This window comes from Mobula hypostoma, chromosome 3 (assembly GCF_963921235.1).
Source record: "Mobula hypostoma chromosome 3, sMobHyp1.1, whole genome shotgun sequence".
NCBI lineage: Eukaryota > Metazoa > Chordata > Chondrichthyes > Myliobatiformes > Myliobatidae > Mobula > Mobula hypostoma.
In genome coordinates this window covers 169,195,039-169,208,232 of record NC_086099.1, presented here as the reverse complement: position 1 = coordinate 169,208,232, position 13,194 = coordinate 169,195,039, and the positions used below count along the sequence as shown (strand labels likewise).

The following is a 13,194-nucleotide window of genomic DNA, read 5'->3' as shown; positions in this document are numbered from 1 at the left end:
GCAACTCAAAGCAAAACTAAACTGAATATAACAAACTGTTTAAATATTTGACTAGCTTAATTGTCCTTTCATGCAGTCCCCCTGTAAAAATACATCACCAAAATTTGTTTTGATAGGATTATGTTCCAACAGTTGAATCACCAATTGACCCTGAATGTATCCTCATTCATTGAATTTAGCAAATTTGACAACATTCCACCGCTGCTGAATCTAGTTTTGCACCACCTTCTCTTATGGGCAGGGCATAACCATCATAGAAAGTAGTTCCAAATTTTACATTCTTGGGAGCATGATTAAGCAACCTGAAATTAGTGATGGAATAGAAATTTTGAAAATACATTAAGAGTTTTGATGTTTGTTATTTTTAAATAAAGTTTCACCTGTATATTGTTTCTTTCTGCCATTGAGCTATTAATATCAAATCATTTGCATGAGCTATGAAGGGTAAGTTGTAAAATGACCTGTTAGAAAATGAAAATAAATCCAAAAAGAAAACCCAACTGTTTGGAAGTAGTGATAAATATAAGCTCATTTTGGGACATACTGAAGCTTGCTTCAGCAGCTGCAGAGGCCTTGTGAGGGCAGACTACATTCTCAGGTCTGACTGCTGCTGAGTACAGTGGAACTAGGCTCCATTAGCAGTCTATCAAATGCTTCCTGGATGAATTATTTAAAAAAGGACATTTGAGTGTTACTGATGCATCATAACAAACTATATTGAATTGTTGATGCAGTGAATGTGGAGAAAAGCCAGAAGTGTTCATAGTATATATTCTGAATGAAGTGTAATTTTGGAAAGAAAAGTGGGCACATACCCAGGGACACACACTGTAACAAATATCAATTATTCTGTAAACACAAAATACTCTGCAGATGCGAGGAAATCTGCAGATGCTGGAAATTCAAGCCACACACATCAAAGTTGCTGGTGAATGCAGCAGGCCAGGCAGCATCTCTAGGGAGAAGTACAGTCGACGTTTCGGGCCAAGACCCTTCGTCAGGACATCTACTCTACAGATGCTGGGGTCAAAGCAACACTCACAACACGCTGGAGGAACTCAGCAGGTCGGGCAGCATCCATGGAAACGATCAGTCGTTTCAGTCCTGATGAAGGGTTCCGGCCAGAAACGTTGACTGATGGTTTCCATGGATGCTGCCCGACCTGCTGAGTTCCTCCAGCGTGTTGTGAGTGTTGCATCAATTATTCTGTGAAACTACCAATAAACCGAAAGATGCCCTGAGATAGGTATAACATTCACTGGTACAGGGAATCCCCAGGTTACAGATAACCTAATGTACAGAAATTGGACTTTACTCAAATTCTCCTATAGATTTTTCAAGTTAGTAATAAAACAATAACATAATCTGTGATATTCATTAATAACTCAATACTGTACTGTATATATTACATTTGTTCAACTGTGGAATTGTTAGGGTGAATATTCGATGAAATAAACAAATTATAGAAAGGGTATATAGAGTGTATATCGTGAAATGGGTAACTATAGGAAACGATAGGAAATTCTGACTCATGGAGAAATAAGCTTAAGGACAGTTCTCAGGAATGGTGTCACAACCGCGGACATTGCCGTGGAGACTGGACACTCTTGCAGATAGGCAGCTGGAAGTAGTCGCCAATGATGCACGTGAGAGTGCACACATTCCAGTCAATTGGAGGTTCTTTGTAATTGTATTTAACTCCCTTCTTTACATTCCATTCAAATCTTGACTGAAGAATAATGACAACAATGTTCCCTGCTTACCTTAGTTCACGTTCCGGAAAAGAAGATTGATGATTTAGATAGATGCTGTAAAGAAGCGGTATCAAGGTAGCATTAAGTTACTGTTTCTGAGCGGCAGTGACAGCTTTAGTTTTTAGTTTGAGAGTTTATAGTTATCGGCCTTGTTGTCCTCTTGTTTATTATTTGTTCTGTACAGTTCTTATTAAAACTCAGTAAAGAGTTCATTCCACATCTGTATCTCTCCCTCTGCACTTGGGCCATCGCTGGCCTCCTGTCAGCAAGACTTGACCAATCAAAATGGACCCAGCAGAGAGCGAAGAGCTTAAATTGGCCCTGAACTTTGTTGGTCAGATAGGGGAGAAGTTAAAGTCAGTGGAGGCTGGGTAGGCAGAATTAAGTGCCACAATCAACAACTTCTCTGAGAGAAGCAAGTCCAGACTAAGCTGGAAGAACCTGTTTCAGCACTCGCAACAACAGTTCAGCAACTCACAACCGACAGTCAGAATCAGGTGGCAGCCATTACTGCTCTCACTGCCGCTGTTCAGCAGCTCTCTGTCAGGACAGCCTCACTTTCAGCTCTGATACATTCCCATCCTATAGCAGTTTCATCAGCCTCAGCCACTAATGCCCCGATTCTCTAGTCTTTTTCTGGACATGAACCAAGCATTTGTCCACCAGGCAGATACTTCAGTGATTCCAACAGCTGCAGGAACTTTATTACCCGGTGTGAGAAGACTTTACAAGCCCAGAAATGATGCACATAAACTGGCTTCCATGTTGAATCTCTGAGACAAACCCCCACTCAGCCTGTTCAACACCCTACGAGAGCAAGTTTCTCCTGTAGCCCAGTATTTCCAGCAATTTGTAGTCAAGTTCGAGACAGCGTTTGACCTTCAGTACGGGTGAGGAGGCTGCCCACTGACTCCTGGACCTGTGCCAAGGGAAAGGGTCAGTGAGATGCCACGCAGTTAGGTTCTGCACTCTTGCGAATGAGATGGGATGGAACAAGAGATCTCTCATCATTGCTTTCCAGTGTGGGCTGAGCACAGAGATCCAGCAGGAGATCGCAGTGCATGATGAACAGGACAACCTGGATGACCAGATGATCTGGCCATTGGAGTTGACCAACAGGTAGCTGACTGGCACAGAGAGAGAATGCCCTGAGTCTCCTCCTCATCAGATCACCACTTATCTTCACCTCTCTCTCATCACCCAGTATACGATCCACAGAGGATTACTTGCAGCTGGGGGTGGCGTTGCACCTATAGTATCTCAGGAGGAATGGGAGTGATCAGCACTTCATGAGCTTCTTGCATTTAATGATACTGGGGCAGCTGGAAACCTCATGGATTTCGCTTAGGCCCTAAGGTAGGGAGTTCCCGCCCAACAACCAAGACAGAATATAGATATCTGGTCTATAATTTCTTGGGCTATCTCTACTCCCTTTTTTGAACATCCGCAACCCTCTAATCCTCCGGAACCTCTCCCGCCCTCATTGATGATGCAAAGATCATTGCCAGAGGCTCAGCAATCTCCTCCCTCGCCTCCCACAGTAGCCTGGGGTACATCTCGTTCATTCCCGGTGACTCATCCAACTTGATGCTTTCCAAAAGCTCCAGCACATCCTCTTCCTTAATATCTACATGCTCAAGCTTTTCAGTCCACCGTAAGTCATCCCTACAATCGCCAAGATCCTTTTCCGTAGTGAATACTGAAGGAGAGTGGTGAATGCGTGGAATGGGCTGCCAGCGGCAGTGGTGGAGGTGGATACGATAGGGACTTTTAAGACACTCCCAGATAGGTACATGGAGCTTAGAAAAATAGAGGGCTATAGGTAACCCTAAGTAATTTCTAAGGTAAGGACATGTTCAGCACAGCTTTGTGGGCCAAAGGGCCTGTATTGTGCTATAGGTTTCTATGTTTCTATATCAAAGCTCTGGATCTTGGTCAGCCAAGATCTACCTTTCTATGATACCCTTCCATCATGTGCTAGAGTGCAACCATTGGGAACAGATTTCCTTCTATCTTATTGATTCACCTGAACTGCCACTGGTGCTTGACCTTCCCTTACTCTCTCGACACGACCCATGGATCGATTGGTCCCCAAAGGCACTCCAACAGTGGGGACTGGCATTTTTTTCTACCTGTCTGGATCCAGCTCAAGCCCCTGCCAGCGTATCCCCTCTGGAGCCAACTCCTGTTTGATGTTTCAGTTGAATATGCTGACCTTCTTGAGGTCTTCAGTAAGAAGAAAGCCACCTCCCAGCCTCCACACTAGCCACTACACTGCACCATTGAGCTCCAATCCTCCTCAGAGCTGGCTTTTTCCTCTCTCATTTTGAAATGGAGGCCATTGAAGAATACATCAAGGAAGCATTGGCCTTAGGATTTATCCGTCCATTTATCTCACCAGCAGGGGTGGGCTTCCTTTTCTGTGAGCAAGAAGGATGGCAAGCTCTATCGCTTCATTGATTATTAGCCCCTCAGCAATGTCACAGAGAAGAACTGCTACCCTCATCCTGTCATGATCCGGTCCGTAAAGTCCGTATTCTGGTCCATCGACCCTTGCTCTTGGTTTTCCTGTCTACCCTGTTTCTGTTCTTGTTGAGCTCTAATTGAGTCAGCTGATGCTCGTTGGGGCTGGCTTCATAAATACCTTCAGAGACCAGGACGTGGCTGCTGGATTGCTCTTGTCCTTACTCCTTGTATCCCTTCCTCTGCCTTCTGTTTCCTCGCCTGAAGCCCTGCCTTGTCTTGCCGGTAACTCTCACCTTGCCTGAAGTTCTCGTTTCGCCTTGCAATGCCTGAAGCCCTGCCTTGTCTTGCCAGTAACTCTCACCTCGCCTGAAGTTCTGTCTTGCCTTGCATTGCCTGAAGCCTTGCCTTGTCTTGCTGTCTTGTCCTGGAGCCACCCCGTACCTAGCTCCCTTCCTGTCCCTTCCTCCGTCGGGTAAGCCAGGCCGTCTTGCCATTACCTATGGTTGGTTCTGTCCCTTCCCGTCCCTTGCCTCAGTCAGGTAAGCCAGGGAGTATTGCTGTTACCTGCGGTTGATTCTGTCCCTTCCTGTCCCCTTGCCTCTGTCGGGTGGTGATTCGCGTCCTGCCCAGGAGTACTGCGCCCTGCCCAGGAGGAGCCTGCCTAGCCTCAAGCCTGAAGACTCCAGCCTCCTGCCTAGCCTCAATCCTGAAGACTCCAATCTCCTGCCTAGCCTCAAGCCTGAAGACTCCAGCCTCCTGCCAAGCCTCAAGCCTGAAGACTCCAGCCTCCTGCCAAGCCTCACCTCAGGTCTCTAGCCTCTAGCCTCAAGCCTGAAGACTCCAGCCTCCTGTCTCCTGCCAAGCCTCACCTCAAGTCTCTATCCTCTAGCCTCAAGCCTGAAGACTCCAGCCTCCTGCCTCCTGCCAAACCTCGCCTCTAGCCTCAAGACTGAAGACTCCAGCCTCCTGCCAAGCCTCGCCTCTAGCCTCAAGCCTGAAGACTCAGCCTCCTGTCTCCTGCCAAGCCTCACCTCAAGTCTCTATCCTTTAGCCTCAAGCCTGAAGACTCCAGCCTCCTGCCTCCTGCCAAACCTCGCCTCTAGCCTCAAGACTGAAGACTCCAGCCTCCTGCCAAGCCTCGCCTCTAGCCTCAAGCCTGAAGACTCCAGCCTCATCCTGCTTGCCTGCCAAGCCTCATCCTTGCCTAGCTCTGGGGTCCGAGCCAGAGGAAAGACCCAGGTACTGGGTCCTTGTCCAGTCTCTGGCTCGGAGTCCAAGCCCAGGCTCCTAGCTCTCTTGTCCAGTCCTGTTCCAGGTTCCCAGTTTTTGTGTCCATGTCCTTGCTCTCACCCTGTATCTAGTCCTGTCCCTAGTCCTTCAGTGTCTGTGTCTTGCACTTGGGTCCATTCCTAGCCACGTCCGTATGAAACTTCCCCTGCTTACCTCTGCATTTGAACATCTCCAAGGAGCAACAATATTCTTGAGGATAGATCTGCAAAATGCTTACAGTTTGGTTCAGGTTCAGGAATGGGATGAGTGGAAAACAGTATTCATCACATCCACTGGCCAATGAGTACCTCATGATGCCATTTGGTCTGGCCAACACTCCTGATACTTTTCCGGTCCTGGTCAATATGGTGCTCTGGGATGTTGAATCAGATTTTTTTTTGTGCATTTGGATGGCATTCTTATCTATTCCTGCTCTCACCAGGAACATGTCCAGCATTTCTGGAGGTTTCTCAGATGGCTCCTCGAGAATAACCTTTATACCAAGCTAGAGAAATGCAAGTTCCACAAACACCCAGTGTCATTCTCGGGCTACATCCTTCCCCAGTTTACCTGGTCCATTTCCGACACCTCCCTCCCCTTTCTAGATCTTTCTGTCTCTGTCTCTGGAAACAGCTTATCCACTGATGTCTACTATAAGCCTACTGACTCTCACAGCTATCTGGACTATTCCTCTTCTCACCCTGTCTCTTGCAAAAACGCCATCCCCTTCTCGCAATTCCTCCGTCTCCGCCGCATCTGCTCTCAGGATGAGGCTTTTCATTCTAGGACGAGGGAGATGTCTTCCTTTTTTAAAGAAAGGGGCTTCCCTTCCTCCACTATCAAATCTGCTCTTAAACGTATCTCCCCCATCTCACGTACATCTGCTCTCACTCCATCCTCCCACCACCCCACTAGGAATAGGGTTCCCCTGGTCCTCACCTACCACCCCACCAGCCTCCGGGTCCAACATATTATTCTCCGTAACTTCCGCCACCTCCAACGGGATCCCACCACTAAGCACATCTTTCCCGCCCCACCTCTCTCTGCATTCCGCAGGGATCGCTCCCTACACAACTCCCTTGTCCATTCATCCCCCCCATCCCTCCCCACTGATCTCCCTCCTGGCACTTATCCGTGTAAGTGGAACAAGTGCTACACATGCCCTTACACTTCCTCCCTTACCACCATTCAGGGCCCCAAACAGTCCTTCCAGGTCATCACTTCACCTGTGAGTCCACTGGGGTGATATACTGCGTCCGGTGCTCCTGATGTGGCCTTTTATATATTGGTGAGACCCGACGCAGACTGGGAGACCGCTTTGCTGAACATCTACGCTCTGTCCGCCAGAGAAAGCAGGATCTCCCAGTGGCCACACATTTTAATTCCACATCCCATTCCCATTCTGACGTGTCTATCCACGGCCTCCTCTACTGTAAAGATGAAGCCACACTCAGGTTGGAGGAACAACACCTTATATTCCGTCTGGGTAGCCTCCAACCTGATGGCATGAACATCGACTTCTCTAACTTCCGCTAAGGCCCCACCTCCCCCTCGTACCCCATCTGTTACTCATTTTTATGCACACATTCTTTCTCTCACTCTCCTTTTTCTCCCTCTGTCCCTCTGAATATACCTCTTGCCCATCCTCTGGGTCACACCCCCCCCACTTGTCTTTCTTCCAGGACCTCCTGTCCCATGATCCTCTCGTATCCCCTTTTGCCTATCACCTGTCCAGCTCTCGGCTCCATCCCTCCCCCTCCTGTCTTCTCCTATCATTTTGGATCTCCCCCTCCCCCTCCAACTTTCAAATCCCTTACTCACTCTTCCTTCAGTTAGTCCTGACGAAGGGTCTCGGCCTGAAACGTCGACTGCACCTCTTCCTATAGATGCTGCTTGGCCTGCTGCGTTCACCAGCAACTTTGATGTATGTTGCTTGAATTTCCAGCATCTGCAGAATTCCTGTTGTTTCCTTCCCCAGTGTTCCAATGTAAAATTCAGGTAGTCACAGAACGGCCCAAACCATCTACGGTCAAACAGGTGAGGCACTTCATGTGGATGCAAATTTTTATCGCTGCTTGATCAGAAACTTCAGCTCCAATGTGGCTCTCATAAACATACCCACCAAGAGGACTTCTGCAGAATTCCAAAGGACAAGTGAAGCAGACCAGGCATTCTTGGAGCTAAAGTGAAGCTTCACCACTGCCCTGATTTGCAATATACAGACCTATCTTATCCATTCTTCATCCAGACTGATGCATTTAGTGTCGCCATTGGAACTGTGCTCTCCCAGCCCTCTTCGGTAGATAATCGGCTGCACCTTGTGCTTTTCTTTCCCAACATTGACTCCTGCAGATTGTATTTATGATGCTGGGAACCGAGAACTTGTGGCTATCAAGAAGGCCCTGGAGCATGCTGTCTCTGGCTGGATGGAGCAGTGCAGATAAGGACAGATCAGAAGAACTTCTCCTGCATTCGTGACACTAACGGTCTCAACTCCCATCAAGCTCATTGTGTTCTTTACTTCACCTCGCTTAAGTTCACTCTCACCTACCATCCTGGCATCAAGAATACCGAGGCTGATGCTTTCTCCTGCCAGTTTGACATCTTTGAGGGTAACACCAATCCAGAGCCCATCTTTCCCCGCATTGGTTTTACTGCTCTGATGATCTGGGGAATAGAAACAGGTGAGGGCTGTCCAACATTCAGGTCCATGCCCAGGTGTGGGACCTCCCAACCGGCTGTCCATCCCGGCAACCCTGAGTGTTGGAGTGGGGTCACTCTTCTAGTCTGGTTGGCCATCGAGGATTCAAATGACCTTGAATTCATAAAGAGACAATTTTGGTGGCTATCTATATCCCAAGATGCCCAGGAAGTTGTCTCTGTCTGCCCAGAACAAGACATCACGTCAGTGCGCAGATGGTGTGTTCTACCCACTGCCTGTGCTTCTTCGCCTCCGTTGCACCCGTCAGCGGATTTCATCACTGGTCTGCCACCATCCGATGGGAACACTACCATGCTGTTAGCTGGAGGTTGGCTGGTTCTCTAAAGCAGCCTACTTCACTGCCCTCTCCAAGCGCCCATCAGCTCATGAAACTGCCACACTCATGGTTCAGCATGTGTTCAGTCTGTACGGCTTCCCTCAGGACATAGAAACACAGAAAACCTATGGCACAACACAGGCCCTTCGGCCCACAAAGCTGTGCCGAACATGTCCTTACCTTAGAAATTACCTAGGGTTACTCATAGTCCTCTATTTTTCTGAGCTCCATGTACCTGTCCAGGAGTCTCTTAAAAAACATACACTCTGAGGACAACAGTTCACTTTCTGGTTTTGGAAGGTTTTCTGTTATCTTTTGGGAGCACAGCCAGCCTCTCAACAGGTTTTCACCCCCCAATCTAACACCCAGACTGAAAGAGTGAATCAGGAGCTGGAGACAACCCTGCATTTCCTTGTCTCTTCCAACAACACAACCTGGAAGTTCCAACTTGTCTGGGCAGAATTGCTCACAATAACCTCCAGTCATCCTCCACTGGCACGTCTCCCTTTGAATATCAAAAGGGATTCCAGTAACCACCCTTCCCTGACCAGGAGACTGACGTGGGAGTCCCTGTTGTTGAACAGTTGGTCCAATTTCACTGGCATCTCACTGGATGCGGAGCAGTGTCCAGTTCCTTGTTGATTGGGAAGGGAATGGCCCAGAGGAACATTCTTTGGTTCCTGCTTGAAACATTCTGGACAAGTTTCTTATCCAGGACTTCTAGCAGGCACAGGCCTCTGACACCTTGGGAGGTGCACGTAGGTCGGGGAGACCTGTCACAACCATGGACACTGCCGTGGAGTCTGGGCGCTCTCACTGCTGGGCAACTGGAAGAAATTGGAAATCATGCACATGAGAATGCACCCATTCTAGTCAATTAGGGTTTCATTGTAATTATAGTTAACTCCCTTCCTTTCATTCCAGTCTTGCAAGGCCTGGCTGAGCACAGTGACGGCAACACTCCCGGCTTACCTTGGTCTACGTTCCGGGAAAGAAAATTAATGATTTAGACAGAAACTGTAAAGGAGCAGTGTTAATTTAGCATTAAGTTACTGATTTTTATTCTGATTTCCAGCATCCTCAGCATTTTTCTTATTTTCAGTATATGAATACAATCTGACTATAAACTGAGTTGAAGAACAAGAAGATCATTGAACGCTTACCAATGATGAACAGGATTTCCACTGCAATGTCACTAACTGTTGTGCTTCTTGCTGAAGGCAAGTTTTCATCATTTCCAATAAAACAGACATTATACGGCACAGTCACGGCAACATAAAACGTTGCTAATAATATTAGCCAGTCCCACAATGCTTTAGAAGTGCTGTAATGCAAAAGGATGAATTTTGACTTTTTTGCATCTGCAACCTTGTATTCTGGTAGAGCTGGTTTGTTTCTGAACACATTCTGCCGAGGAACAAGATAATAACATTTGTTAAGTATACAATTTCAGACTGCCCATTTTACATATTATGATATTATTAACCGAATGACAACAGTTTCCATTTTCTCACCAACATAATAGCGATCACTTATCAATTCCTTGGTCAAGGTTCAAAGTAAATTTATTATCAAAGTACATATATGTCACCATATATGTACAACCCTGAGATTATTTTCTTGCGGTCATACACAGTAAATCTGCATCCAACAGGACAGACAAATAACCAAGGTGTAAAAGAGAACAAATTGAGCAAATATGAAAGAAAAAAAAAGCAATAAATATTGAGAACATGAGTCCTTGAAAGTAAACCTATATATTATGGGAACAGTTCAGTGATGGGGCAAGTGAAGTTGAGTGAATTTATCCCCTTTAGTTTGATGGTTGAGGAGTAATAACTGTTCCTGAATCTGGTGGTGTTGGTCCTGAGGCTCCTGTACTTTCTTCCTGATGACAGCAGTAAGAAGCGAGTATGACCTGGGTGGCAGGGATCCCTGATGATGGGTGCTGCTTTCCTGTGACAGCACTCCATATAGAAACATAGAAACATAGAAAATAGATGCAGGAGTAGGCCATTCGGCCCTTCGAGCCTGCACCACCATTCAGTATGATCATGGCTGATCATCCAACTCAGAACCCTGCACCAGCCTTCCCTCCCTACTCCCTGATCCCTTTAGCCACAAGGGCCATATCTAACTCCCTCTTAAATATAGCCAATGAACTGCCCTCAACTGTTTCCTGTGGCAGAGAATTCCACAGATTCACCACTCTCTGTGTGAAGAAGTTTTTCCTAATCTCGGTCCTAAAAGACTTCCCCTTTATCCTCATTCTGGACTTCCCCAATATCGGGAACAATCTTCCTGCATCCAGCCTGTCCAATCCCTTTAGGATTTTATACATTTCAATCAGATCCCCCCTCAATCTTCTAAATTCCAACGAGTATAAGCCTAATTCATCCAGTCTTTCATCATATGAAAGTCCTGCCATCCCAGGAATCAATCTGGTGAACCTCCTTTGGACTCGCTGTATGGCAAGGATGTCTTTCCTCAGATTGGGGGACCAAAACTGCACACAATACTCCAGGTGTGGTCTCACCAAGGCCTTGTACAACTGCAGTAGTCCCTCCCTGCTCCTGTACTTGAATCCTCTTGCTATGAATGCCAGCATACCATTCGCCTTTTTCACCGCCTGCTGTACCTGCATGCCAACTTTCAATGACTGGTGTATAATGACACCCAGATCTCGTTGCACCTCCCCTTTTCCTAATCGGCCACCATTCAGATAATAATCTGTTTTCCTGTTTTTGTGTAGGATTTTTCATTCAATGGCATTGGTGTTTCCATACCAGGCCATCGTGCAACCAGTCAATATACTCTCTACCATACATCTATTGACGTTTGTTGAAGTTTTAGATAGCATGCCGAATCTTTGCAAACTTCTAAGGCAGTAGATGTGCTGTTGTTCTTTCTTTGTAATTGCACATATACTGGGCCCAGGACAGATCCTCCAAAATAACCATATAACCATATAACAATTACAGCACAGAAGCAGGCCATCTTGGCCCTTCTAGTCCATGCCGAACTCTTACCCTATCCTATTCCCACCGACCTGCACTCAGCCCACAACCCTCTATTCCTTTCCTGTCCATATATCTATCCAATTTAACTTTAAACAACAACACAGAACCTGCCTCAACCACTTCTGCTAGAAGCTCATTCCACACAGCTACCATTCTCTGAGTAAAGAAGTTCCCCCTCATGTTACCCCTAAACTTCTGTCCTCAAATTCTCAATCCATGGCCTCTTGTTTGAATCTTCCCCACTCTCAATGGAAAAAGTCTAACGACGTCAACTCTATCAATTCCCCCTCATAATTTTAAACACCTCTATAAAGTCTCCCCTCAACCTTCTACGCTCCAAAGAATAAAGACCTAACTTGTTCAACCTTTCTCTGTAATTTAGGAGATGAAACCCAGGCAACATTTTAGTAAACCTCCACTGTACTCTCAATTTTATTGACGTCTTTCCTATAATTCGGTGACCAGAACCGTACACAATACTCCAGATTTGGCCTTACCAATGCCTTAAACAAATTCAACATTACATCCCAACTCCTATACTCAATGGTCTGATTAATAAAGGCCAGCAAACCAAAAGCTTTCTTCCCCACCCTATCCACATGAGATTCCATCTTCAGGGAACTATGCACCATTATTCCTAGATCCCTCTGTTCTAAAGCATTCTTCAATTCCCTACCATTTACCATGTATGTCCTATTTTGATTAGTTCTACCAAAATGTAGCACCTCACATTTTTCAGCATTAAACTCCATCTGCCATCTTTCAGCCCACTCTTCTAACTGGCCTAAATCTCTCTGCAAGTTTTGAAAACCTACCTCATCATCCACAACTCCACCTATCTTAGTATCATCTGCATACCTACTAATCCAATGTACCACCCCATCATCTAGATCATTAATATATATTACAAACAACATTGGACCCAGTACAGATCCTTGAGGCACACCGTCCCCCAATCTGACACACAGTTATCCAGCACTATTCTCTGGCCTCTCCCAACTAGCCACTGCTGAATCCATTTTACTACTTCCATATTAATACCTAACGATTGAACCTTCCTAACTCACCTTCCGTGTGGAACCTTGTCAAAGGCCTTTCTGAAGTCCATATAGACAACATCCACCGTTTTACCCTCGTCAACTTTCTTAGTAACCACATCAAAAAATTCAATAAGATTTGTCAAACATGACCTTCCACGCACAAATCCATGTTGACTGTTCCTAATCAGACCCTGTCTATCCAGATAATTATATATACCATCTCTAAGAATACTTTCCATCAATTTATCCACCACTGACGTCAAACTCACAGGCCGATAATTGCCAGGTTTACTCCTAGAACCCTTTTTAATTGATAAAGCTGCTGACCCTCTCCATCTCTGATCCCCCATTGAGGACTGGCTCATGAACCTCTGATTTCTTCCTCCTGAACTCAACAACCTGCTCTCGATCTTGCTGACATTGAATTTGAGGTTGTTGTTGTGGCACCACTCAGCCAGGTTTTCAATCTCCATCCAATATGCTGATTCGTCACTGCCATTGATTCAGGCAATGACAGTGGTTTTGTCAGCAAACTTAAATTTGACATTTGAGCTGTGCTTAGCATCGCAGTCTTTAAGTGTAAAGTGAGTAGAGCAGGGTGCTAAGC

The 13,194-nt window shown here is 46.2% G+C and overlaps 1 protein-coding gene across 1 annotated transcript in view; it reads right to left on the bottom strand.

Moving 5' to 3' along the window:
- The window catches only part of kcnh8 (potassium voltage-gated channel, subfamily H (eag-related), member 8), a 460,036-nt gene that overhangs the window by 168,506 nt on the left and 278,336 nt on the right, over positions 1-13,194 (bottom strand). Inside the window, exon 5 of the mRNA XM_063042495.1 lies at positions 9,691-9,934. Within this exon, the coding sequence (XP_062898565.1) occupies positions 9,691-9,934 (244 nt within the window). The remainder of the gene's footprint in view (positions 1-9,690; positions 9,935-13,194) is intronic.